The sequence below is a fragment of the Hypomesus nipponensis genome, chromosome 18 (assembly GCF_054491055.1).
Source record: "Hypomesus nipponensis isolate SF chromosome 18, ASM5449105v1, whole genome shotgun sequence".
Taxonomy (NCBI): domain Eukaryota; kingdom Metazoa; phylum Chordata; class Actinopteri; order Osmeriformes; family Osmeridae; genus Hypomesus; species Hypomesus nipponensis.
In genome coordinates this window covers 10,676,161-10,698,424 of record NC_140378.1, presented here as the reverse complement: position 1 = coordinate 10,698,424, position 22,264 = coordinate 10,676,161, and the positions used below count along the sequence as shown (strand labels likewise).

General features: G+C 46.7%; 4 protein-coding genes across 7 annotated transcripts; 2 read left to right on the top strand and 2 right to left on the bottom strand.

Annotated features, from left to right (window-relative positions):
• Window positions 1-861: 861 nt before the first annotated feature.
• Window positions 862-10,113, bottom strand: LOC146252068 (transcription initiation factor TFIID subunit 4-like). Its single transcript, XM_084679599.1, has 16 exons — window positions 9,849-10,113; window positions 8,903-9,691; window positions 7,749-7,903; window positions 7,513-7,626; window positions 7,291-7,410; window positions 6,985-7,107; window positions 6,782-6,871; window positions 6,322-6,564; window positions 6,001-6,136; window positions 4,165-4,285; window positions 3,827-3,996; window positions 3,621-3,751; window positions 3,155-3,280; window positions 2,964-3,020; window positions 2,701-2,820; window positions 862-2,599 (listed from the first exon to the last, which is right to left on the bottom strand). The coding sequence occupies exons 1-16, from the start codon at window positions 10,111-10,113 to the stop codon at window positions 2,432-2,434; spliced, it is 2,928 nt and encodes a 975-aa protein (XP_084535725.1). The 3' UTR covers window positions 862-2,431.
• On the top strand, window positions 8,693-13,759 carry lsm14b (LSM family member 14B). Of its 3 annotated transcripts, none has more exons than XM_084679602.1 (8): window positions 8,693-8,772; window positions 11,367-11,530; window positions 11,604-11,733; window positions 11,866-12,057; window positions 12,204-12,284; window positions 12,424-12,582; window positions 12,913-13,054; window positions 13,129-13,759. In XM_084679602.1, exons 1-8 carry the CDS (start codon window positions 8,733-8,735, stop codon window positions 13,289-13,291), a joined length of 1,071 nt encoding a protein of 356 aa, XP_084535728.1. In that variant the 5' UTR covers window positions 8,693-8,732; the 3' UTR covers window positions 13,292-13,759. The 3 variants fall into 3 exon arrangements, with proteins under 3 accessions (XP_084535728.1, XP_084535727.1, XP_084535726.1); XM_084679601.1 differs by lacking the exon at window positions 8,693-8,772 and adding an exon at window positions 10,910-11,275 and having other exon boundaries at window positions 13,132-13,759; XM_084679600.1 differs by lacking the exon at window positions 8,693-8,772 and adding an exon at window positions 10,921-11,275.
• Window positions 13,760-13,800: 41 nt separating this feature from the next.
• On the bottom strand, window positions 13,801-15,304 carry LOC146252066 (proteasome subunit alpha type-7-B-like). Of its 2 annotated transcripts, none has more exons than XM_084679604.1 (7): window positions 15,110-15,304; window positions 14,876-15,002; window positions 14,599-14,723; window positions 14,367-14,489; window positions 14,197-14,283; window positions 14,018-14,080; window positions 13,801-13,947 (listed from the first exon to the last, which is right to left on the bottom strand). In XM_084679604.1, the coding sequence occupies exons 1-7, from the start codon at window positions 15,203-15,205 to the stop codon at window positions 13,861-13,863; spliced, it is 708 nt and encodes a 235-aa protein (XP_084535730.1). In that variant the 5' UTR covers window positions 15,206-15,304; the 3' UTR covers window positions 13,801-13,860. The 2 variants fall into 2 exon arrangements, with proteins under 2 accessions (XP_084535730.1, XP_084535729.1); XM_084679603.1 differs by having other exon boundaries at window positions 14,164-14,283; window positions 15,110-15,302.
• A 478-nt stretch (window positions 15,305-15,782) lies between these two features.
• On the top strand, window positions 15,783-21,542 carry LOC146252065 (calcium-responsive transactivator-like). Its single transcript, XM_084680598.1, has 11 exons — window positions 15,783-15,851; window positions 16,599-16,675; window positions 16,802-16,886; window positions 16,986-17,127; window positions 17,518-17,802; window positions 18,645-18,809; window positions 20,139-20,240; window positions 20,827-20,919; window positions 21,044-21,166; window positions 21,273-21,400; window positions 21,516-21,542. The coding sequence occupies exons 1-11, from the start codon at window positions 15,783-15,785 to the stop codon at window positions 21,540-21,542; spliced, it is 1,296 nt and encodes a 431-aa protein (XP_084536724.1).
• The last annotated feature ends 722 nt before the right edge of the window (window positions 21,543-22,264 follow it).

Here is a 22,264-nt window from a genome sequence, read left to right as displayed (position 1 = left end):
TTGACACTTTCCTGACGTATGACTATGTTTAGCCTGTGTTCTGCACCTCTCTTTTGCCAACCATCTCTGGAGGAGGGGATCCCTCACTGAATTGCTCCTCCCAAGGTTTCTTGCATTTTTTTTCTCCTCTAGTGAGTTGTTCTGAGAGTTTTCCTTGAGGGTTGAGATTGGCTGAAGGGCAGTTCTATCGGCGTATGTGAAGCCCTCTGTGACATTGCTTGTGAAAAGGGCTTTACAAATACTGTACATTTGGTTTGATTTGAAAATATTACAGTAACCATCACAACTTAGTACTGTCAACAAAGAACAAAGAAAACCCTCTGGTGTGCTGGATCCAGCCATGAAAACACTCCACACCTATGTCACCACAGGCCAATTCCACTGACTGTAGGAGATGTACCCTGGTGTATGGGTTTTAGTCATACAACTTCCACCGCCACACAGAGAAAAACTCTTCATTTGGGTTGAGAAAAAGGGCTGTATGATGGAAGGCAACCATTTACAGTAAAAAAAATGCTGGTTGATGTTGAACTATTCTTGTATTTGGACACCACAGTGAAAACTGACATTGTCCCAAACCACCATTGCATCACAGTGCAAAATGTGTTTAGTGAATGAAAATGTGTTTAGAGTTTTGCCAAAAGAGTGTCTGATTTGACAAATTGGTTTAGTTGAACATTTGATTCAGATAATGGGGTTTAGTGTTTTAGCAATTGTGAAAAACTGTAATGAACAGCATGATCAATACGACAAGCACAGACACTGGTACTGTAGGGTTCTAGATTTTCAATACCTCCAATGATACATTTAGTGGTTTATGACATTCTCTTTAGTGCAACAAAGGACTAGAAATCACAAACATTGTATTTTTTCCTTATTTATTTGCAACGAGGGAGATCATACTCACTCATCCTCTATAAAATGGTACAATTAAAAACTTTTTTGTCCAATTAGAATATTTACATATTAACAAGTTGCTGTGCAAAATTTACAATATATATTGATACTTCAGCTGTTTCACTTAAACTGTGTCATCTGGTAGAAAATCAAATGAATATGAGGAGAGGAAGGTGTGTAACAGGTTATTTGGAGACAGAATGCAAAAAATAGCTGATTGATCAGCAGATTATCAGGAATATTTGTAGAAAAAAGACAAATCTGACCTTCTCTTTTGACAAACCCAGAAAAAGACTTGGACAAACTGAAGTATATCATAAAAGTTCCATCCATAGACATTCTTTCATAAAACATGACAAAACAAGTATAAAGAACCAATTAGTATGTGCTCTAGGAGATATAAAAAAGATAGAAAATGGGCGAGTCTTTCTGACCAACTGACTCCAAAAGCAGATGTGTCCGGGTGCAGTCCGTCAGCACAGTTACACACTAGGACACTAGGGCCTCCAGGCATCCAGCGTTGGACAATGTCTTACTGAAACAAGTGCAATCAATCATGAATTATTGTGAATCAGCTTCTTCTTTACCGTTTTGTTTTGCAAAAATAGTAATGAGTCTATCCTGTTGATGGGGTGTGTGTTGTGGCAGGTCTGTGAGAGTGTCTCCAGCACTCTGACCCACCACAGCAGGGGCTCCAGCGGGACAGAGGACAGGGACTACACACACACGCACACACACACACACACACACGCACGCACGCACACACATAATATATCATCATAATCATCAACATAAACGCTGACATAAATAATTATTACTCTTTTCAAACCAAGTCAAAAACAAATGCACACAGGGGACAAACAGATCATTCAAAGCTGAAAGGAGTACAAATACAGTTAAATTAAGAGACAGAGAGTGGGCTCCTATCAGATTAAAACTAACACTACCTAACCTGAAGAGTTCAACATGTATGATTCATATGGCTTATTTTGGCAAGAAGGCAACTCAGCAGAAGACAAGACTATTAGTTAAATTAAAATAATCCACAAGCATTAAATAGTTCTATGGTAAGTAAAATAACAAACTTAAAATGTGTCCAGAACTAGAATCAACATTGTTGTCAACCAAAATTTTGCCCAGGTCTTATGTAAGCCTTAGGTTAGAATGTTTGATACATGATTTGACTGCATTTAATGGTTTGTTAGACCTGGTAAAACAAAAGCCCACTTCTATTAAAATGTTTAAATAAAAACAATTGTAAAGATGTTTCCCCTCCAACAGGGGAGCATGCAGTTGAGGAGCAGGGCAGTAGAGACAGTCTAGGACAGGTCTGGTGGGAGCCGGCCAGGCCCCCAGGCCCACTGTGGTCTCCATGAGCGCTTCACAACATGAGCGCTGCTTCTGCAGCACACTGCTGCTCTTGTTGGAGGGGATGTACCAATAACAGGGAGGGCTCATCCTCTGTCACATTTCGATGAGTTTGAGTGTAGCTGGTCAGTGTAGTCTTTTTGGGTGGGGCCTGGGTCTCTCTGTGCTATTTGAGGAAGCCTCTGTAGAGGAGATGGGAGTGGCTAGTCTCTCTCTCGTTCTCCAGGCAGAAAAGCAGGTCCCTGAGGTTGACCCTGGTGATGCGCTGGCGGGTGTACTGTCTGGAGCTCCCCCCTCCCGACCCCCCCTCCCGAGAGGGGCCAGAGCTGGAGCCCTGGACACAGACAGACAGACAGACAGTACGTAGTCATGGTTACAGTAATGTGTGGGGATTTTAAAAGGAGCGTCTGGCTGCTCAGCACCAGGGGCCTGTACCTCAGCTGTGGCCCCGCTGATGGGAGAGTCCATCTTCCTTTTCTTGCGGGGGCCGATAGCTGCCAGGGCAGTCATGTTAGCCTCTCTCTGTCTGATCTGGGCCAGCTCCTGCTGCTGCATCTGGAGCGCACACACACACACACACACACACACAGGAGTTGTGTCATCTTCAGTTTTAACAGATGAACATTTTCCCTTTTTTTTTGTTCTTTTTATCCGAGCACATTCCCATTTAAAAACATACATGGCCTCTCTCCTCTCACCTCTTTGGCCTTCTGTTTTAGCCGGAGCTGCTCAGGGTCCTCTTGCCGCGACCGAGACTGCAGGTGAAGAACCACGTTTAGCACTCTTATTCACAACCATTAGATGGGGCTAAAGATCCTCAGGTCAAATGAGGTCTTGGTGAGCAACGGCGTTTTGGGTGTTTATGTAGCTAGGTCCTAGGATCAGTTACCTTAGCAGCCTTCATGAGGATTTCCCTCTCCTGCTCCTCCTTCCTCTGCTTCTCCATCTGGTCCAGCTGCTCAAAGAACTTGAGCTGAGCCCGGACATCACTCGCCTGCTCGTGCTTATCATCCTCCTGATGGCCCCACGGAGGGAGGGAGGGAGGGAGGGAGGGAGGGAGGGAGGGAGGGAGGGAGGGAGGGAGGGAGGGAGGGAGGGAGGGAGGGAGGGAGGGAGGGAGGGAGGGAGGGAGGGAGGGAGGGAGGGAGGGAGGGAGGGAGGGAGGGAGGGAGGGAGGGAGGGAGGGAGGGAGGGAGGGAGGGAGGGAGGGAGGGAGGGAGGGAGGGAGGGAGGGAGGGAGGGAGGGAGGGAGGGAGGGAGGGAGGGAGGGAGGGAGGGAAAAGAGGGAGAGTGTGAATAACAAATACCAGCTCAGTGTTTCAGGAGTGGATCCCGGCCCAGTAGTGTGGGCTCACCTTGAATGTGATGTTTTTCTGCTGTGCCACCTCAGACACTTTCTCCAGCAGGTTCTGGAGTCGCTGCTGAGTAGCATGGGATATGTAGTTTATGACCTCAGGGCCCAGTTCAGCGACTCCAAACTTCTTACCTGTTAAAACAGATGTGTGAATGTGTGTCACCCTTCTGCTGTGTCAGTGTGTGTGCGTGTGTCCCTTTCTCTCACCTATTTCCAGTACTCTGCGGGTCAGTGAAGAGGTAGCGAGGAAGGCCTCATCCTTACAGGAACGGGTCACCGCGCCAACAAGCTCAGAGTTTGTTGCCAGGATACGGGCGCTCTCTTCCGACAGGTTGACTCCAGCCATGGAGGCAACATCATTGATGTCATCATCGTCCCTTTATGGAGGGATGGCAGAGAGGGACAGAACAACATGGAAGGTGAGGAGAGAGAAAACAGAGACAAGTCAGGCCTTTCTGTCATTAATATGTCCGAGATCAGTTATTAAAGTATGGCTTTTTCATGCATTAAGAATGCCATTCATTCACAAGTGTGTCTTGGCTAACCTGAAGCTCCCCCCCGCCTCCTTCAGCTTGTTCCTCTGAGCTGCCGTCAGTAGAGACGAGGGCCCTGCTGCTGGTCTGCCCCCCGGGGCCCCTGGGGCCAGAGTCTGCTTCATCACAGGCACTGCCAGGGACAACACTGTTAAACTCAACACTGGTCACGCTCATGGCTTCAGTGGGCAGGGAGGGGTGAGGAGCAGCGTGGATAGCAGGAACTTATACACAAAATCAGGTCTGTCTCTGGGTCTGCACACCTATGTCTGCGTTTTTACTGACATACATCCACACTTGGCCACAGGGGGGCAGTGTTTCATGTGTGTCGAGGAAGCCAGGAGCAGACGGCGATCGACACGGCCCCACTTATCACATTACTGCCATCTCCGCTACCTAACAGCAGCCAGTCACAGATGAAGCTGATACACTTCTGCCTGACTGTCTCCATCATCCAGCCCTCCCACCGCTCCCTCTCCCTCCCTCAGTCTCTCACACTCCCTTTGTTCACATGATGCGTGTTTGTCCTCAGGAAGCCAGGGGTTGAGGAGGGGTAGGGGGTTAGGAGGGGTAGGGGGTGAGGAGGGGAAGGGAGTGAAGAGGGGGTTAGGAGGGGGTGAGGAGGGGGAGGGAGTGAAGAGGGGGTTAGGAGGGGTAGGGGGTGAGGAGGGGGAGGGAGTGAAGAGGGGGTTAGGAGGGGTAGGGGGTGAGGAGGGGGAGGGAGTGAAGAGGGGGTTAGGAGGGGGAGGGGATGAGGAGGGGGAGGGAGTGAAGAGGGGGTTAGGAGGGGTAGGGGGTGAGGAGGGGAAGGGAGTGAAGAGGGGGTTAGGAGGGGGTGAGGAGGGGGAGGGAGTGAAGAGGGGGTTAGGAGGGGTAGGGGGTGAGGAGGGGGAGGGAGTGAAGAGGGGGTTAGGAGGGGGAGGGGGTGAGGAGGGGGAGGGAGTGAAGAGGGGGTTAGGAGGGGTAGGGGGTGAGGAGGGGAAGGGAGTGAAGAGGGGGTTAGGAGGGGGTGAGGAGGGGGAGGGAGTGAAGAGGGGGTTAGGAGGGGTAGGGGGTGAGGAGGGGGAGGGAGTGAAGAGGGGGTTAGGAGGGGGTGAGGAGGGGGAGGGAGTGAAGAGGGGGTTAGGAGGGGTAGAGGGTGAGGAGGGGGAGGGAGTGAAGAGGGGGTTAGGAGGGGTAGGGGGTGAGGAGGGGGAGGGAGTGAAGAGGGGGTTAGGAGGGGTAGGGGGTGAGGAGGGGGAGGGAGTGAAGAGGGGGTTAGGAGGGGTAGGGGGTGAGGAGGGGGAGGGAGTGAAGAGGGGGTTAGGAGGGGTAGGGGGTGAGGAGGGGGAGGGAGTGAAGAGGGGGATAGGAGGGGTAGGGGGTGAGGAGGGGGAGGGAGTGAAGAGGGGGTTAGGAGGGGGAGGGGTGAGGAGGGGGAGGGAGTGAGTGAGGAGGGGTGGGGGAGGGGGGGAGTGAATGAGGAGGGGTGGGGTGAGGAGGGTTGGGGTGAGGAGGGGTGGGATGAGGAGGGGTGGGATGAGGAGGGGGAGGGAGCGAAGAGGGGGAGGGAGTGAGTGAGAAAGGGTGGGGTGAGGAGGGGTGGAGTGAAGAGGCGGAGGGAGGTAGTGAGTGAGGAGGGGGAGGGAGTGAGTGAGGAGGGGGAGGGAGTGAGTGAGGAGGGGGAGGGAGGGGTGGGGGGTTAGCTTATAATACATACACTAATACCAGACGAGCCTCATGTCAACACGTCTGAATTAACCTCCGAGCCGGGAAAGCAAAGCATGTGTGCTTACTTCACACGTTCAATATGCAGACCTGGCAGTAGAAAACCCCCCAAAGCAAGAGTGGGCCTACATAGAGACACACCTGCCTGCAGATGCTTGACCATTTGCGGCTGCCCCATGATGACGCGACTGTGGGTCTGTCCTCGGAGGGTCACCATGGGGGACTGGGACAGGGTCACCTGGGGTCTCACCATGGCCCCCTGCTGCTGGGGCACAATCTGGACCGGAGGGAGGGAAAGATTTGGAAAGTGAAAAAATAGGGAGTTGTGGGGGGGGGAATAGAAAGTTGGAAATAGAGGGGGAGAGAAAATGAGAGAGGGACAGGAAAAGAGAAAGGCGACAGAAATAGCGGGTTGATGGACTGAAGCAGATCAGGTGAAGGCTGAGCTGTGGGCTTCATTACCAGGCTGGGCTTGCTGAGGGGTGTGTGGGCCAGGCTGATCACCGGGGACTGTTTGGCCCCCACACTGCTACTGGAGGAGAGGGGGGGTCTCTGGGCGGCTGTGCCCCCCAAGACCACGGCAGTCAGGGCGGTGGAGGCAGCGGCGGGGGCGGGGGCAGGCTGGGCGCTGGGCAGGGGCAGCTGACTCTGCTGGATGAAGGCTGACGAATCTGGGGTCAGCTGACGCAGAGCAGGGAGACTCCTCTGGAAACAGCAGAGAAGGAGAAGTGCCGGTTTGAGGGAGTGGTCATATCTAACCACGACAACAGCATGGCAATGCCAGCTCTTAATGTGTCATGGAAGGACTGTAAAAAGAGAACAACTGAAAAGACTTACAACAGCAGTTGCTGTCAGCCAAAGCCCACATCCATAAGATGAGGACCTGGCTCCAGCACAGAGTTCTGCTAGGCAGCTGTCTCACCTTGAGGAAAGGCACAAGGTAGGGCTGAGGAGAAGAGTTGAGCTCCTTGTACAACCTACTAGTGAAGTCCTCTGCTTCAATCTTCCCCTCCTGCACACACAGGGACACAAAGATAGAAAGGGCTTTAATAGAAGACTAATAAAAACACACACACACACACACCGACAGACACAGACAAACACACAGACAAGACAGGCTTTTACCAGAAGGTTCTTGACCAGCTCCTTGACGTTGGCTGTGGTCTCAGAGGACTGCTTTTCACTAGACGCCAACTTGATCAGCGTGGACAGAAAGTTCTTACACTTCTTCACATTCTCCACAGTCTCCTACAGACACACACACACACGTTAGATCATATTAAAGATGACTAGGTAACTGGTGTCTAAACCCAGTCCAAAAGCTGGTTGGCCTCCATTTCACTAACAGAAAGAATCAAAAGGCCCCCATCACTGATCTGTCTTGGTGCCAGAGCACACCCTGGTTCAGGCAGGGCAGTAGTGTTCTCTCACCGTGCTGACGGCCAAGGGAGGAGCGGGGGCCCTCACCGCAGCAGAGCCAGCCTGTACTGGGGAGGGGCTGACCAGAGGCTGGCCTGGGGTGCTGGCCGACCCTCCCAGCATGATGGTGTTCTACAGGACACAGACGACAGAGGGTTACAGAGCAAGGCCACCTGGGGTGAGTCTGAGGACTGGGATTGGTGGTGAGGCCGGCAGAGGGCGAGTGGCGTCTACCTGCAGTACCGGAGGCCTCTGGAGCGTGGTGGTGGCCTGCACACCAGCCTGCACTGGGGATCCCTGCTTGATGATGCTGGGGGACACCTGGCGGTTCAACAGGGACCCTGGAGCCTGGTGGACATGGGAGAGGAGTATGTCATGAGTAGGCTGTGTTTATATGATCAACGTTATCCATCTGTCGCTGAGTGTGATAGGGTGTTTGTCAAATGCAAAAGGTGTGTCTGTTGCAGTACCTGAACAGAGTTGATCTGGACAGAGGGAGTGCTGGTGGGCGTGGCTGGCCGCGGGGCCATGGCGCTTTGGGACTGGGACTGAGCCTGCATCTGGGCCAGGGTCTGCTGGTGGATCATCAACAGCTGCCCAGTCTCACTTCTCACCAGGACCATCCCTGAAGGTCAGGAAGGGTCAGGGTGACAAGTCAAGCAGGGCTCAGTACCAGGACTCAAACATCTAACATAGACACACACCCATGCTGTGACCATAGGTGGGCAGATGTTGAAAACATGATCTTAGAATTTCCATGAGAACATTTGCCTCATTACAATGAATACATAGACCCAAACTGCAAAATACAGACATTGAGCATACTGTAGAATGTTTTTCTTCTTCTCAAATAACCCATCATTTCCCTTTGTGACAACATAGGACGTGCTGTTGAGACCGTAATTATATGAGCTTTCCAACTTGACAGTTTCACAACTTAGGCCTAATTCAATAATCAATTCAATTCAAGTTTGAACACCAGTTGTTTCAAGTTTCCCAAATATATAAAATATTCCTAATTATAGGCAACAGGTTTCCTGGATTCTGCAACTATACTAGTAACTGTCAACTAAGTGCTGTCAGATTTGAATTATTAGCAAGGCTCTCAGGAACAGAGCTGGGCAGTCAGAAATCTGAAAGAATCAATTTATTGAGATTGCTTCATTTGACATGCATGCTGCTGAAACACCTTTTTGGCTAAGCCTATCCTTGTTGATGTCAGTGTGTCCCTTGATACAGGGTCCACTCATGTTTGAAGTCTGGCCAGCACCTCGGAAAGGGAATAACACAACACCATACCCCACCTGCTCTGAGCCAACCTTTATAGACAAAATCCTTACTGTTCCCTCAACTGAAAAGAGACAAAACACACTACGAGGTGCAACATACAAACCCACTCTCACATAGACACTTAGGAGAACAAGTTGCTACTGAACAATGTCTCTCTTCAAATAATGGGAGCCTGTATGCTATGGCAACGATTTCCTGAGAAAGGTAACTACTAACTAAACAAGTTTACTGTACATTTACTGACATCATTTTGTTTAGGAAAGGAGATTTTTCAAAATTGGTACCTAATTTTGAACAATAGGTAATCTACACAGGAGTAAAAAATCAGAGTTACCTGGCGGAAGCTGAATGTTTTGGATGTTTGGAGCATTCTGTTGAGGCTGGGCAAGCCGTGGGGCCAACACTTGCGGTGCAATTGCTCGTATTCCGCCAGGATTCGCAGCAATTGTTGTTGGAATGGAAGTCCTTATTACGTTTTGTAAAGTCGTCGGGCTTTTCACTGCAGCTGTAGCACTAGATGCCGCGATCTGTGCTGTTGTTTGAATAATCGTTTTTGGTGTTTCAAATTTGTTAGTCTGAGGTCCGGAACATGCAGGATTGGCAACGCTGACAGCTGATGTCAGAACTGTGTTGCTCCCGCTCTGCGGAGTATTTGCTCCGGGGGTTTGCATAGGCGGCCTCACGAGTGTGACGGTAGGCACACTGTTCAAAGTGGAGGATGGCTGAGATATTACAGTCGATGTGACAGCATTATGTGTATTAATTAAAGGAGTTTGAATGACAGTGCCAGAAGTTGATGAAAGAATTACGTTTCCTTTGACTCCAGAGCCAGGTCCGTTGTTGACAATAGTGGTAGCAGGTGAAGTGTTGTTGCTACCGCTATTAGTTGAGCTTTCCGAATTGTGAGAGTTTATCACTATGCTACTTCCATTCAAAGTTTGCACACCAGTTGGATCAGGTTTTTCGCTGCCTGCCACCGTTACAATCCCACCGACTGTCCCCAACTTGCTTTGACCGTCTGCCATTCCCGATCCCGCTGCCGATGTGGTCCCGGCTGCTGCATCCATGGTTGAACCTTGGGACCTCGTACTATTAATGACACCGCCTTGCACTCCACCAGTCCCTAGAGCCGCGAAAACAAACGAGTGAGAGGGCGGGATGTCGTCTATTCCGGAAAATTGATTGGTGATAGCTCTGTCAATTAATACTGAATTTGAAAGCAGATTGAATCACAATAACAACGCGCCAGCTAACCAGAGTCAGCTGCGGAGCTATCTTACCTGCTTTAGCAAGCTCTTGTGAAAGTCCCATTTTGCTGCCCTGGACATTGGAATTGCCACCTACTGCTGAGTTGCCAATGTGATTTGCTGAAGACTGGACCCTGACCGTGGAGTCTCCGTGACCCGATCCTGTGAGCTCACACTCCAAAGATCCAACTAGATCACTAACTACTTTCTCGTCCACCTCTGTGTTGAAGAAAACATCATCCAGCAAATCGGAACCCGCCGCCATCTTTGCCCTGTTACGTTCGCTCGTGAGACGCATGCGTGGATTGGCTATACTGCTCCTGACACAGGATTCTAGAGGGCTGTGATTGGTTATTTCTGGAGTTAAAGCTTGGGACAAATGGTTGCAAGTTGCATTTCAGAATGCCAGTTGGACGGGATAGCACAGCAAAAATAGGACGACAGATTGAGGATCACTCTCGGTGTCTATGTTGCCAAATGGAAATGAGCGATAGGATGTCGATAATGTTACCAATTGATGTAGATTTTCGCCCGTTCTAAAGAACATAACATTAACTTATTTGTCAATTTACGAGTTTTTGCACCAGGCTCAAAATGGCTGCGTTGTTTTTTCTATAGTCTGACAGCAGCTGCTACCGCGCACGAGAGCGCTATCATGCGCTCGCTGTCAAACCGAACATGCGACTGATCAACTTTCTTGCACGACTGATGGCAGTATGGGACCAGTCTTTCCCTGCTCTGGCCTTCAATAAACAGTTTTTTCGTTAACATTTTGAAGTGATGGATTAGCATTTTGTATGATAATATATGTGCAGCAGTTTTATATTGCACCCGAAAATTGTGTTACGTTAAGTAAACAAATAAAATGATTAAAAACGTGTAAAAATATGATTCAGTGCATGCATCAATCCTGACATAAAGGGACACATATTTTAATGCAAATTTATAGGCAATAATTTGCTTAAAGGTTTTAACGGCTAAGTGTTTAAGACACTGTTCAATCATGTATTTTAACAATCTGTGTTAAAATACAAGTACACCACACATAGCCATTTATTTTGGGGAAATACGCATATTGGGCAGATATCTATCAATATGGTAAATTGTGAATAATAAAACTGAAGATGTATGATCTACTTTCCCTACTATCAAAAGTAAGCACGATATGACGCAGGCGCGCACTCCAAAACCCGGGGAACAGGTGCCTCTAAATGAATAGGCGTGGCCCCCTGTATAAATGGTTCTCTATAAAATGCGTCCAAACGGTCGGACATTTGGAGGCATGTGCTCAAGCAAGAGAACAAAAAGCAGGGAGTAGAACGAATATTGTTTATCAGCCATGAGTGGCGGAACACCCTATATTGGTAGTAAAATAGGATTGATCTCCAAGGCCCAAAATCGTTATGAAGGTATCTTGTATACTATTGACACGGTGAATTCAACGGTGGTCTTGGCCAAAGGTGAGTTGTGCATTCTCTGCTCAAGTCATGTAGCTGAGTAGATACTAAACCACAATTGCAACTTCACCTCTGTATTGTCTGTTTTGGACAGTGAGGTCGTTTGGAACTGAAGGAAGACCCACAGACAGGCCAACACCACCCAAAGATGACATATATGAATACATCATTTTCCGAGGAAGTGACATCAAAGACATCACCTTGTGTGAGCCTCCAAAGTCTCACCATGGCCTTCCCCAGGATCCTGCTATAGTGCAGGTAACCTCACAAACCTGCTATGTTTCTGTAAGACTTTGTTACATGTGTTTATTTCTTACTCTGGGTGGTTCAGTCCTCCCTAGGCACCTCTTCAGGCTCCTATTCTGCTCAGGGACCATTCAGTCCATTCAGGATGCCGTCATACAACCAGCTTGCAGCCAGCTCTCTGCTTAACCAACAGTATGCTGCTGCACTTGGCCTTGGTGAGTTAGTGAAGGAATATGTAGTTTGCGCAATTAAAAATGATCGATTCAGATTAATATTTCCTTATAGATTAGAGGTTTAAATGGTGACTCATGAGACAACCCCAAACCTGCTAATCCTTTTTTTCCCAGGTCCTGGACTACAAGGCCCTCAAGTGAGAAGAGGTCCTATGGTAGAGCAGGCTGTTCAGACTGTACCTGCAGACAAGGCTAGGCAGAAGAGGGGCTCAACTATATCCCAAGACCAGCGCAGGGAGACCAGCAGGCCCCAGCGAGCAAGGGAGGGGGCAAGCTCACAGACTCCGAGACGCTCTGGGCAAACGGGTAAGCTGAGATGGCAACGTTAATCCTGGAAGCAGGCTAGGTTGCTGCTGGCGTGGACAACTGGAGAGGGTCTGATTTGTGGACAAAGGGCCCAATGGAGACATCACTGATGTGATCAAAACTACCCTAACCAATTTCACCTTCAGGTGGGGCAGATCAGGGCAGAGCATCTCAAGTACACAATGAGGGCAATGATGAAAACCAACCCCCACCACGAAAGAGACAAGGTAAAAAGATGGACCTTTGCTTTTATGAAAACCAACTGAAAGGAAGTCACGTCTAAACATTTGAGTTTGATTATTTTTCTTACAGTATGTATACATAAAATATAATTATTCTTAGAAGAAATTGTTTGACATTTTTTAGGCGCTCGTAGGTCCAGGAACCGAGGCAGGGGTCAGCTCCTTGTGGGAAGCTCCAAGCCGAGCACCCTGAAGTTTGAGACAGACTTTGATTTTGATTCTGCAAATGCTCAGTTCAGCAGGGAGCTGGAGATGGAACTGCAGGACAAGTTGAACATAAAAGGTCCATTGTGTAACCAATTTTCCATGTAATATTCTTGCCCATGTAAAGCATGATTATACATTAGCATTACCTAGGGTTCCATTAATGTTAGAGTCCGCTTACTTGACACTCTGAAATATGGAGAAGGACCTATTTGAATGTGTTGCCTACATTTGGAAAGGACAGAGGGTCACTGGGTTATTTCACTGAGTATATTTCTTTCAAATCAATGTATTTGTATAGCCCTTTTTACACGCAAGCATGTCAGAGGGCCTCACATACGCCCATAGAACTGACCCTCAACCAACCTAAACCCTCAAGGAAGACAAGGAAAAACTCACTACTTTCCAGATAATGGGGAGGAGACTAAGGACCCAGGAACGGACACGCCAATCATTGAGAAGACTATGGCTGAGGATCCATTTGGGCCCAAGTGCTACTATGACAAAGCAAAGTGTTTCTTTGATAACATCTCTTCAGATAACAAACCCAGGTAAACTCTTGAAGGCTAACATTCATTTAATAAAAAATATTGATATTTTAGAGCACTGTTTGTATGCTTCCTAGAAGAACTACCTGGGCAGAGGAGCGGAAGCTTAATGTGGAGACTTTTGGGGTTCCTGGTCGGTTCCTGAGGGGCCGTGGTTTCCGTGGGGGCTACCGTGGACGCAGAGGACAGGGGTCTGCACAGCGTCTGCCATCTGTGAGAGCTGGGAGTGGGAGGCTGTGACCTCCCTGCCACCTAAAAGCCTAATTTGGAACTTGGATTGGCCCTTTAGACCATCTTTTATGGTCTTGTATGTTTATCCATACATTTTTTGTTTAAGAATTATTATCTACAGCATTTTTACCACCATCTAATTTGACCAGTAACTTAAAATATTTTGATTTGACCACAGTACAGGCTTGCATAACAAGTAATTGTTTAATGTACATTTTATGTATTTTGCTTTACTTTAGAATCTACCAATACTTTTCAGTATTTGTAGACTTGTCAGCACTTGCTACATAAGTATACATAATGGTGGTCATCCTAATTGTAGTGTAGTTGGTGATTGAATTTTGTGTTGATGTAAATAATGTGCAAATAACTTAATATAGATAAAACTATTCTGCCTTAGACCAATTCCCATGTAGAGATGTGTTTGTTTTCTATCATTTTGAGTGAAATCTACGATTAAACATGGGATATTGCTAATCTTTTGTTTATTTTACTTGTTCCATTAGAGGAGACATCTGTGGTGTTTGTTAAACATGTTTATTTATATAATCAGAAAAAGGGATATTCTGAGTTGTTTTTCAAATGGTCCCTTTTTTCTTTGGCTGCTCTGCTTCCTCTTTCTCAATGGCAGCAATAAGCTCCTCAACTTCCTCTGGGTTTAGAATCTAGAGACAAGGAAGGGGGTTATTATGGTGTACATATACTTTACATGATGACATTGGTGTTTACACAGACCTTCAATTGTTCATCACGCTTCATAATGGCCACCTCCATGTTTTTTGCACCTGCTTGGAGAACCTGTGAAGTAAAATAAGGCATTGTGGAACAACAGATATTACAAGTAGCAAGAAGTACAGTAGGAGAATGGTGATTAATCTCACCTCGAGCAATGCTTTGATAACCAGCTTAATGACCTCTGTGTCAGACTCCATGTCCACAGCGTTATATTTCTTCTCCAGAAACTCGCGCACAGTCTTTGCAGATCTTCCAATGGCATTTGCCTTTTTAAATAAAATGTCACATTTCATGTTATTCTTTCATGTTTTGCTCTTCCCTGAAAAGACGTTGGTTTTGGAACCTGTACCTTCCAGGCATGGTAGGTGCCTGAGGGGTCTGTCTGATACAGATGCGGAGTTCCATCAAAATCAAACCCCATAATGAGAGAGGAGATCCCAAATGGTCTCCGTCCATTGCTTTGGGTGTACCGCTAAAAGAGAGGACGTCTGTCAGCTCACAGATTTGTGAATCACAGTTGTGAACATTCAGTCTAAATGTTAAAAGAATATTGACAGTGTATTGAATGTGATCCTTTTCACCTGTTTAATAGTGGATATGAAGCGTGTGATGTACTCCACTGTGACTGGATCCTCCACAGTGAGTCTGTGACTCTGACACTCAAGTCTGGCCCTGTTAATGACGATCCTGGCATCTGCAGTCAACCCTGATCAAGAAACACATGTTAACGATTAGCACTATTCAATGCAAAATTAAAATATCCCAGATTACTTTGCACATCCACAGCCATTGCCATGTTAATTTGTTAGTGCCAGTCTGTCCCACATGAGCCAATGAGCGTGGCCTCGGCAGGCTCACCGGCAAATGCCATGAAGACATTGTCGTCCAAGGCGCAGATTTTTCGCACTGTCCTATCATCTTGAAGTTTGGCGATAGATTTTTTCTCCACTCCCAGAACAACTATATTCTTTCCTCGTATTCCAACCTTAGAACAATTTATTATCAAACTAAGTTTAGAAAACATACACTAAATGCATTTGACATGTATGTTTGATTATTCCAGAAAGGAAACTTATGAATCACATTACGTACTGCAGTTGAACCTTTTTTTACAGCCTCTTGTGCGTATTCCACCTGAAAGAGGTGTCCATCAGGTGAGAAAACTGTGATGGCACGATCGTAGCTCATGATCAAAGTTTATTTAAAAAGAAAAAGCAAACTGAATTATGTTAACTATTTGTCAACTATTTGTCAACTTGCTTCCTAGTGCTAAAGTAAAAGTGAAAGTATTCGCCTTTATGATGCAGCAAATTCATGAGAAATGTGCAACAGCGCCTCTGACAGACATCATGCGCAATTGCTTGATTTATGCGGCCATAGACCAAGCTGTCACGTTTATGTTTGGAAGCGTATAGGCTGCTGTGAATCAAAAAACACCCCTGCTACTGTGAGAAAAGTGGTACTCACTAGCTGACCGGGTCATACCAAAATGTGACAGTGTTCATCTCTTCTAAATCAATCGTCGCATTTGAATTATGCATAATTTAAATGGTACCGTATTATAATCCCCCATGAGATAGCTTATATTACGAAGCAAATATATACTTTAGCATTCTCTTTCTGTAATGCCCACCTCGGTAGAGTCCAGATGTTTCAACACCCCTATTTTTGAGAAATGGGAAACCTAGCCATTTATCAAAGGGATGCGCTCAGGATAATAAACATTAATATAAAGAGAAGCGCAACTGATTTTCTCTTACAGAAAATGTCTGTGGCGTTTTCATCAGTGCGCCCAAGGAGTAAAGGCGAGGTGACACAACAAACGATTCAAAAGGTAATACAATTTTTACGCTTTACAGTGTTCCAATATGGTTTTATCCAGTCTGGATGGGAGCGTGCAGCGCGACAGACAGTTTCGATGAGAAAGTATCAAACGTCAAAGACAGAGATGGCAACTGGTGCAAGCTAAACAAAGCCAGGTGATGATGTCCCGCTAGTAAAACGCTCCACCGAGGTTGTAACATGTCATCCCTCATTGCCGACTGAAAAGGCTTTGCTATGATGCGTTTATGGTGTGTTGCTAGAATAGCCTAACAAGTGCTTTTTATTGATTTTATATATATATATATATATATATATTTTTTTTTTTTGATGGAAGTAAAGTCTACTGGAAACATACATATTTAGTTTATTGAATCTAAAAATTTGCCTTAAATTATTGGCCATTGCTTTTTCGTAGAAATACGATTAGCACATCATTGAATGCAAGGTTTAGAGTTAATTAGGTGATAAGTAGACAACATAATGACACCCTGGAGAGAATCGGGAGAAACTGTGGCTCCGTCCCACTTTCACCATCCCTTCTTTCCCGAGGCTCCGTTAAGATAACTCAAGAAAACATCTGACCCAGATAATTTAGCTCTCGGAATAGGAAGAGGAGTAGATAGAAGTGCGCAAGTCCTATGAATTTTGGGCCAATTGTCTGAGAACAGGGCACTTTGTCGAAGACTGGACTGCTCATGTTTCTACATTTACTGTAGCGTATTCTGGAATGAAACCATGTGTGTTTTCCCTCCCTCAGATGCTGGATGAGAATCATCATCTAATACAATGCATAATGGACTATCAGAGTAAAGGAAAAACTTCAGAATGCACACAGTAAGGACCACCTGTCCATTGACACACCTAGCAGTTTATATATGGAGGTCACAAGGAAGGTGTGGTATGTGAGTGTCCTAACTCAGTCTCTCTCTTTTGCCTTTGTCTATCTCTTTTATTTGGCAGGTATCAACAGATCTTGCATAGAAACTTGGTGTACCTGGCCACGATAGCGGATTCCAATCAGAACATGCAGTCACTGCTACCCGCGGTAAGACTTGGAAAAACGTGAGTTTATGCAAAACAAGAGCATCCCATTCTCATTACACACATAATGTTCCTGTTGTGTCATCCTGTCTTGCTTGTCTAGCCTCCCACTCCAAACATGGGTATGGGTCCGGCAGGGATGGTCCAGGGGGGTGGCAGTGCCCTCCACTCCCAGAGCAACCTCAATGACAACATGACTTCTGGACTGCCTTCTACCTCAGTGATGCAGAGTCAGATGAGCAATGGTGAGACCTATTCCATAAGACACACAAACACAGACACACGCACGAGCATTTGATGGCTTGTCTCTCCAATTGATTGTCTGCTGCACGTCTGCCTGCCTCTGCCCGGCTTGTCTCTCCACCTCCAGCCAAGTGCCTGGCAGTGCCACAGCTCTTGACGTTGGCGCTGTTCAGCTCTCGTTCTCCTACGTGTTTGTCCTCTCCCCTCTCTGCCTCCTCACGCCTTCTTATCTATCTACATGATCTCAGCACCATTCTTGATATGAATCCTCAGCATAGCCCTACTGAGTCCTGTGCAGATACCGATGAACTGAATGTGTTCTGGTGCCGTGGCCAATGGCGTGTGCATGCGCAGGCCTGAGTGCTGCTCTGACTGTGCGTGTGTCTCGTCAGGCCCAGGCCACGCCTCCATGCAGCAGCAGTCTGGTCAGACCGCCTCCATGCAGCAGCAGTCTGGTCAGACGCAGTCAGCTGTGACCTCCACGTCTCTGAGCCTGCCGCCCGGCAGCCACGGTGGCTCAGCCCCAACCCCGACCCCAACCCCGGCCTCTGGTTACAGCCACCCTGTGCCCTCTTCCCAGGGCAGCATGATCCAGGGCCCAGGCTACGCTTCCTCTTCCTCCTCCTCCTCCTCCTCTTCCTCCTCCCGCAGCAACCTCAACATGCAGTCAAACCCAGGTGAGCCAGGTGCAGAGGAGCCCAGTCCAGTCCCAAGTAGCTGGGACCGACAGGAAGACAGGAGAGAAGCTGATAGGCTAGAGTGGCTCCTATGAGTTCATGTCAGATCTCAATATGTTAACATGGCAGGCTGAATATTGGAATGTAGGAGGGCGGTGGTAAAAATGCAATGTTTTCTAAGTAGGTATATGTAGGTCAGAGAGAGAGATAGGCAGTCCTAAAGTGAAGCACCATCCCCTAAAACATTAACTTTAAAATTCATTATAAACTTTAGATGAACTACAAAATCTAAACTTAACCATAAGATCTTCACAATTTAGGCCCAGCATCATCAATCAATAAAACCACTCGATGGTGTTCTTTTTTTTCATGAACTTAAGAAGCCATGATATGCAGGCACACTCCCATGATCTCAGAATCTCTTTTCTTCCCTTTACACATGACAATTGGAAGCAAACACATTCAGTTCATCAGAATGGCAGCCCTTCCCTCCAGTCTAGATACTGTATGTTCCCTTTCGCAGTGCTTCTCCTCTCCTGACCCCTGATATGCAGCCTTGTGTCTTTGATTGTTGATGTGTAATTATCTCTCTTTATGCACTGACCTCTTTGGGTTCTTTTGTATTTCAGAACATTCAAAGCCCCTCCCCCAGCTTTTTTTATCAGATCCTGGCACCTAACTGACCGCCATAGCCCCTGTTGAATTGTGTTAATATGATTAATTCTGCCTATTTCTGACAGATTCTGTTCTGACAATGTGTGCGTGCCTGTTGTCAATGCTGCTGCTGATTCTGAGAGTGTTAATGTGTGAGATCTATCCCTATGACCCTGCAACCTCTCTAGTCTCCATGATGCACCAGCCTTCTGCCACACCCCATTACTCCTCCTCCCAGGCCGGGGGCCAACACTATCAGGGACAGCAGGCCATGGGCATGATGGCCCAAGGTAGCCAAGGCAACAGCATGATGGCCCAGAGGCCCATGGGATCCTACCGACCCTCACAGCAAGGTAGGTGATGATCATGGTGATGATGGTGTGGATGATGATGGCTATGGCTCTGACTGTAGTAAAAGCATGCTGATTCTGCCAGAGTGCTTGGGGCTCAATGTGTGTGTCGGTGACAGTAAGGTCTAGCAGAGATAATGAAAATGGTGAGCAAGGCGTTTGATTGCTTGTTGAGCCTTTTTAAAGAGTGTGCAGATGTTCTGCCTGTGTGTGAAGCTCCTAATAGCCATACCCCTCGTTCATGCACGGAAAGGGGGTTATTGATCAAACCTGGCTGGTATGGTTGATGTGATCTGATGAGTGTTGCCATGGCAGCACAGTTGTGCACCTCTGAGAATCTAGACCATCCTAAAAGCCTGCCTGTGACTTTAAGAGGAAGACTGAGGAATTATCTCTCTTGTCACATCGGGTCCCAGTCTCTGTAAATCACTGTGCCCATGCTGTGTCAGCGTGGGACTAATAATAGCCCCTGCGCCTCCCTCTGTCTCTGCTGTGGGTTGTAGATGAGGTACATGCTTCATCTACTGTACATGCCTGCACTGGAGGCCAGGGACTCTGTTTCCAGGGCAACAGAGGTCACTAGTCCTGGATTGTTCGACATGACTCACTCTGGTCTCTTCTGTGATTGGCCAGGTATATTATCTTTGTTGCGGAGTCTTGAATTGGTCTGAGGGGTTGACTTCCTAAGTTATGCTCTGATTGGTTGCAAGGCTGTTGCTAAGGTGTCTCTATGGTCCCTGGTGATACAGGGTTTTTATCAGATATTGTGGTCAGATATTGCTATTTTTGATCGCTGACAGATTCTCAGGGGTAGATTAATCTTACAACACAGGAAACCCTCCAACCAAGGCAATATTTTTCACTATTGATTTGAAAAGAGGATAAGCCTTGCCGGTCTCATCTGGCAGACAGTTGTGGTTTCTGAGATAGTCGGTCTATTCTTGTTGGAGGGGAGGTCAGGGTATCTGGAGTTTCTGCACACCACTACCGCAGACATAAATATTTCCCCTTAGTGACTGATTGGCTATTGGACTAATGGACATTTTTATACCGATTACTAATTTGTATGCGTATCATTATTTTCTCAGTTTAATCTATTGATTTGGCTTGAGGAACCCATTATTCTCTCTCTCTGTCTCTCTGTCTCTCTTATGCACTCTATCTCTCTTGTATGTCTCTATCTCCGCACACCAACAAAGACACACACACAAAGATATACACTGAAACATCCAGTCTTCCCTTCGTGCCCTGGCCCTGCCACCTTAGTGACCAACACAGAGGCACATAGGTCCGAGTGTCTGATTAACAACAGTGATGTGGCCTATCTTGCAGGATCTGCATGGCAGTACACGGGACAAGACGCGTGCTACGGCGAGCAGTACGGACAAACTCAGAGCTCCAGCGAGCGCATTAACCAGCAGTATTACCTTGATGGTAATCACACAGAGCATTAAACGTCACACATAAACACACACCTCCACATGTATACACACACACAAACCATGGCTCCTATACACACACACACACACACACACACACCTCTCACACAGCTTCAGTCATACATGTGCATCATCCCTTTCACCGTCACATCCCAAAGCCCTTCTCTACTCCTGTAAAACTCCAGTCCTCTAACTTCTTGTCTGGGTCTGTTCCTTTGTTTGGCAGTTGCAAAACACTAATTTGAATTGAGTCCTCTCAATCCCAAATGATCCCAGTATGTCTGTGTTGGTAGTTTTCCCTTTTGGTGTGCCGAAAATTCAGATTTCTGATGTTTTACACGAGTTTGTAAAGAACAGCGATAAACCAGTGAGCGTACATTGTGTTTGTCTGTTCTTTGTGTGTTTGGTCTTTGTGTGGGAGTTATTCTTTGAGTTTCAAAGGCATTGAGGGTTTTTATCTTTTTGGTGCAGATGTTATTAATGTGAATGTTCTACTTAGCTGACTCCTCTGCCTGTGTGTATCTATAGTTTCCATCTGGGAGTTGTTTTGGCATTTTGGTGTTCCTTTCCAACTTCTACAGGTCATGGAGACTACTCATACCAGCAGTCTTCGTATAGTGAACCGGGCTATGAGAGGCCCTTCGAAGAGTCCTCACAACACTACTACGAAGGAGGTGTGTACTCATGATACGAGACTGGGCATACACTACGTACATGTGGGAAATACACATAAACACTTACAGCTTTTGTGGTTCAGTGCTTTCCTGTGGTTCAATAGAAGTCTCTTGGTGCTGTTAGGTAACCCTCAGTACAGTCAGCAGCAGCAGGCCCAGTACCAGCAGGGCTCAGGCCAACAGCAACCCTTCAGCCAACAGCAGTACCCCTCTCAACAGGGCTACAGTGGTCAGACACAGGGCTATGGTAAGGAACTCACTATTCATTCCCCCTCACACACACACACACGTCAGACACTGACTTTAATGGATTACAGGGTTGATTGAGGGATGTATTGGGATGTTGCCCCCAGGTTCAGGTCAGGGTGGGTCTTCCCAGTACTCCCAGTATCAGCAGGGTCAGGGTCAGCAGTACAGCTCATACCGCTCCTCCCAGTCTGCTCCGGGGCCACAGACACAGAGGCCCTACACCTACGAACAGGTACTCGGGACTCCCTCATCATGTCAGAAGGAAATCTGCAGCAACAAACACTGGAATATATTGCCTTATATGTACTGTAGGCTTGTGATATGTGACTTTTTTCCTCCTTCCCCAGGGTCAGTATGGAAACTATCAGCAATAAAGCACTTCTTTCTTCCTGAAAAAAGTTGGCCCAGGGAACATTACACAACAGTTGCTTACAAACATTTATTGGATCATGGAATTGTTCACAGTTTTGACTTCATGGTTGTTTGTTGAGACATGGGTTAGAAAGTTAAAATGAGAGACATGTTCTGCGTGTTTGTTAGAAGGAAACAAGCATTTCTGTAACGTCAATGTCCTGTCCTATCTTGTCTCCTAACAATGTTCCAATTATAGAAAGAGGGCACATAACCTAATAATATTCATTGAAGGTAGATACTTGAATTTATTTTTGCAGCCAGCATTTAAAGTAAACAGAAGTGTCTTCTTTCTTGAGTAAAACTTGCCTATCATTTTCATATGTTGAAAACATTGGAAGTTATCCCTACGTGAAAGAGTGATATTAGTGTGAAAATAAGAAGGGTCTTTAGGTAGATTTACTACAGGAAAGGTCACACATAGCATCCTGTAATTCATCGTTAAATATGAGTTCATTTGAAACCCCACATAGGCTTCAAAAAAAATTCTTAGTCTTCAGTCAAGCCACAATTCTCAGTCTGTATGGTATAGCTGCTATTTTGCAAATTATGTCAAGAAAAGGTCAAGTGATTTTAATCTGAAAATCTGTCTACTTTCTACTTGGATTAGACCAGTTAGCCTATATACTGTTAATAAACATAAAAAGTAGTAAATCATGATACAGAGATCACTTAAATAAGAGTG